This window comes from Pygoscelis adeliae, unplaced genomic scaffold (assembly GCF_000699105.1).
Source record: "Pygoscelis adeliae isolate BGI_AS28 unplaced genomic scaffold, ASM69910v1 Scaffold275, whole genome shotgun sequence".
Lineage (NCBI taxonomy): Eukaryota > Metazoa > Chordata > Aves > Sphenisciformes > Spheniscidae > Pygoscelis > Pygoscelis adeliae.
In genome coordinates this window covers 422,301-424,890 of record NW_008824763.1, presented here as the reverse complement: position 1 = coordinate 424,890, position 2,590 = coordinate 422,301, and the positions used below count along the sequence as shown (strand labels likewise).

The following is a 2,590-nucleotide window of genomic DNA, read 5'->3' as shown; positions in this document are numbered from 1 at the left end:
AGCCCTGCCGAGCTCTTGCCTTTCCTTTGCTCCCTCGGGCTTTGCAGGACTGCGGTGCACGGGCAGCCGCAAGACCGATGCGGTTACCAATAATAGCAGCCCGTGCTATTAGAGCTGTTTCTGCAGATTAGCAGCGGCTTTTAAGACTCTATTAATAGGAGAACCTGAATCACAGAGGGTGACTTAATGTCAGATCTCGCTCGCTGATTAGTTTAAATCTTCCTCCTTTTATTTAATGAGATTTGGTTCTTAGGTTTTTAGACGTCGCTTAAATAATGTGTATAAGCGGTTCTACTATAGCTATTACGTTTATCAACGTCTTCAAAGTTTTAGTGCGCTTCCCAGTATTCACGGGAATAGGAAGCTCTCTTCCAGCTCTCCTCTCTAATCGTACGCGCGCAGAAATAGTTTGTTGGACTTCATTTCGCTGCTAACAGTGCCGAGAAGGTGTTTGAAATAACAGTACTTACTTTATTCACCTATAAGCCACAGCACTGCCTGGCTTTCAAGCGGCAGACAAAATGCGGTTCTTTGGGGTTTGTTTTTTTTTTAAACACGAATTGTGCTTGAGAATTCAGGGGAGAGTGTTTTCTTGCCTCGTGCTTCAGTTCTTTTTGAGAAGGGTTCACGGCATGGCCGGTGTGTGCCTGCTTTTCCCGCCATCTGCAAAGCAGCGGGTGTTTTCTCTTCACCTTCGTCGCACGCTGGGGCCAAACGGTAGGTCACGGAGCAGGCAGCGAAGATGGATGTTTATTATGAGAAGACTGGGGAGGGGACCGTTCATCTTAGCTAGCGTTTGTACGGAGAGATCGGGCACCGTGACACCGAGGATGACGCGTCTTTCCTGTCTTCCCTATTATTGACTCCCTAATGAGGAGAAAAAATGAGCCGGGGCCGGGGGAGCGGTGTGTGGCTGGTCCTCCTGGGGATGCCTTCCCCACCAAAGATCTGGTGGTCATCGCTCAGGCTTCGACAAACCTTCAGTTCTGTCATCAAAGAGTAGTTTTGCCGATCTGCTGCTAACGATAGTCGCTTCGGAGAGCGGAGCAAGGTCTGGAGGCATCCTTCTTTTGCAGGCAGTGTTCGGAGAGGGCGTCGCGCTTGCTTTTTCCTGCTTTAGCAGTGTGCTTCCCCCGGCTCTCCCACGTACTTTAATGTCTCCCGTGACACGGTATGTAGATTTATTCATGCTTAATTGGAACATGTGAACATCTCAAATATGTAGCCCGTTCTGTTCTTTTTAGAGAAAAGTCACAAGTGACTAATTAGTCCATTTGATCATCTGGATGGTATTTACACATATTTGTTCTTCATCAGCTCAAAAATGTGTTAGTCACATTTGAACTATGCGGTTGCTTAATCACGTTGATCAGAGCAAAGTTGAGTTTCCTTTGGAAGTTCTGGGGTTTTTTTCCGAAACTGCAGCTCTGTGCTGCACAAACTCTTGATGTTCATTTTTTTCTGGTTTTTGCCTTACTAGCTACCGGTGCTTTCGTGGGGAAGAGGTTCCTTGCTTCTGTGTCGTAATTTTAAGGCTGCTCGTCACGTCTCTGGCTTGTGCTGCAGCGGTGGTTATCCCCCTGAAGTTCTAGCCTGTTTCTGAATATCGCTGGATAATTTTTCATTGAGTATAGTCTTCTAGCTTCGTGTTTTACAAGAAGATACGTGTCTGGGGAGAACGGCAAATTACCATCCTAGAGGAAGGGCCATACGATGCAAGTGCCTGTCACTGGAGGCAGAGCTGGCTCTCTCCTCCCTGGGATGGTCTTGTATTTGGTTTATGGCGGTTTGATGGGGGACACCGTGTTGCCTCAAAGGTGACGGCATTCCACTCCGGGCTCGCGCTCGGTGGCTTTTTGAGCGTCTTAAATGAGCTTGATGTTTGCTGGCCTGCCTCCACTCCTCACGGCCCAGGCTCGAAGCTGAACAGCGCGAGAGGAGAAACTGCCTTGCGAGGTTAGAGGCACCGTAAGTAACGCACTTCCAAATGTCAGTTTTTGTGTTTCCTCTCCTTGTCAGAAGTAGTCAAGAAACGTGCACGGAGTCAAGCTGTATTTTTAAACGGCAACGCACACAACCGAACAGCACAGAAGGCTAAAGCTCTTCCCTGGAATGGTGCCTGCCTGGGAGAGAGGACAGAAAGTTACAAATTTGATAAGCAATAATTTGCGAAGCTACGATGATTATTAGGCGGAGAGTGAAAGCGCTTACCCTTGATTACTGTGAAACCGCCTATCAAAGCATTTGATCGATTGAAAGATCAAATAAATGCTGGTGGCTAGTTTCCTCTAGTAGATTTTACAGGCTTTCCTGACAGTTTTGTCTTGTGTTAGTGATCAAAGAATGTTTGGGGTTTTTTCATCAAGTACATGTTGTGCTGTCTTTTTCATTGTAGTCCCGCCACGCAATTTGGTAATTGATATCCAGAAGGAGATCGCCGTTGAGGGAGAAGAGATTGAGCTGAACTGCACTGCCATGGCCAGCAGACCAGCCACCACCATCAGATGGTTCAAAGGAAACAAGGAGCTAACCGGTAGATGTATCCTCTCAGTCACTTGCTTTTCTCAGACAGATGAAATGATTCACGTAA

The 2,590-nt window shown here is 47.2% G+C and overlaps 1 protein-coding gene across 1 annotated transcript in view; it reads left to right on the top strand.

Annotated features, from left to right (window-relative positions):
* CADM1 (cell adhesion molecule 1) overlaps positions 1-2,590 on the top strand; it is a 168,657-nt gene that overhangs the window by 113,117 nt on the left and 52,950 nt on the right. The window contains exon 4 of the mRNA XM_009323555.1: positions 2,396-2,533. Coding sequence (XP_009321830.1) covers positions 2,396-2,533 — 138 coding nt within the window. The remainder of the gene's footprint in view (positions 1-2,395; positions 2,534-2,590) is intronic.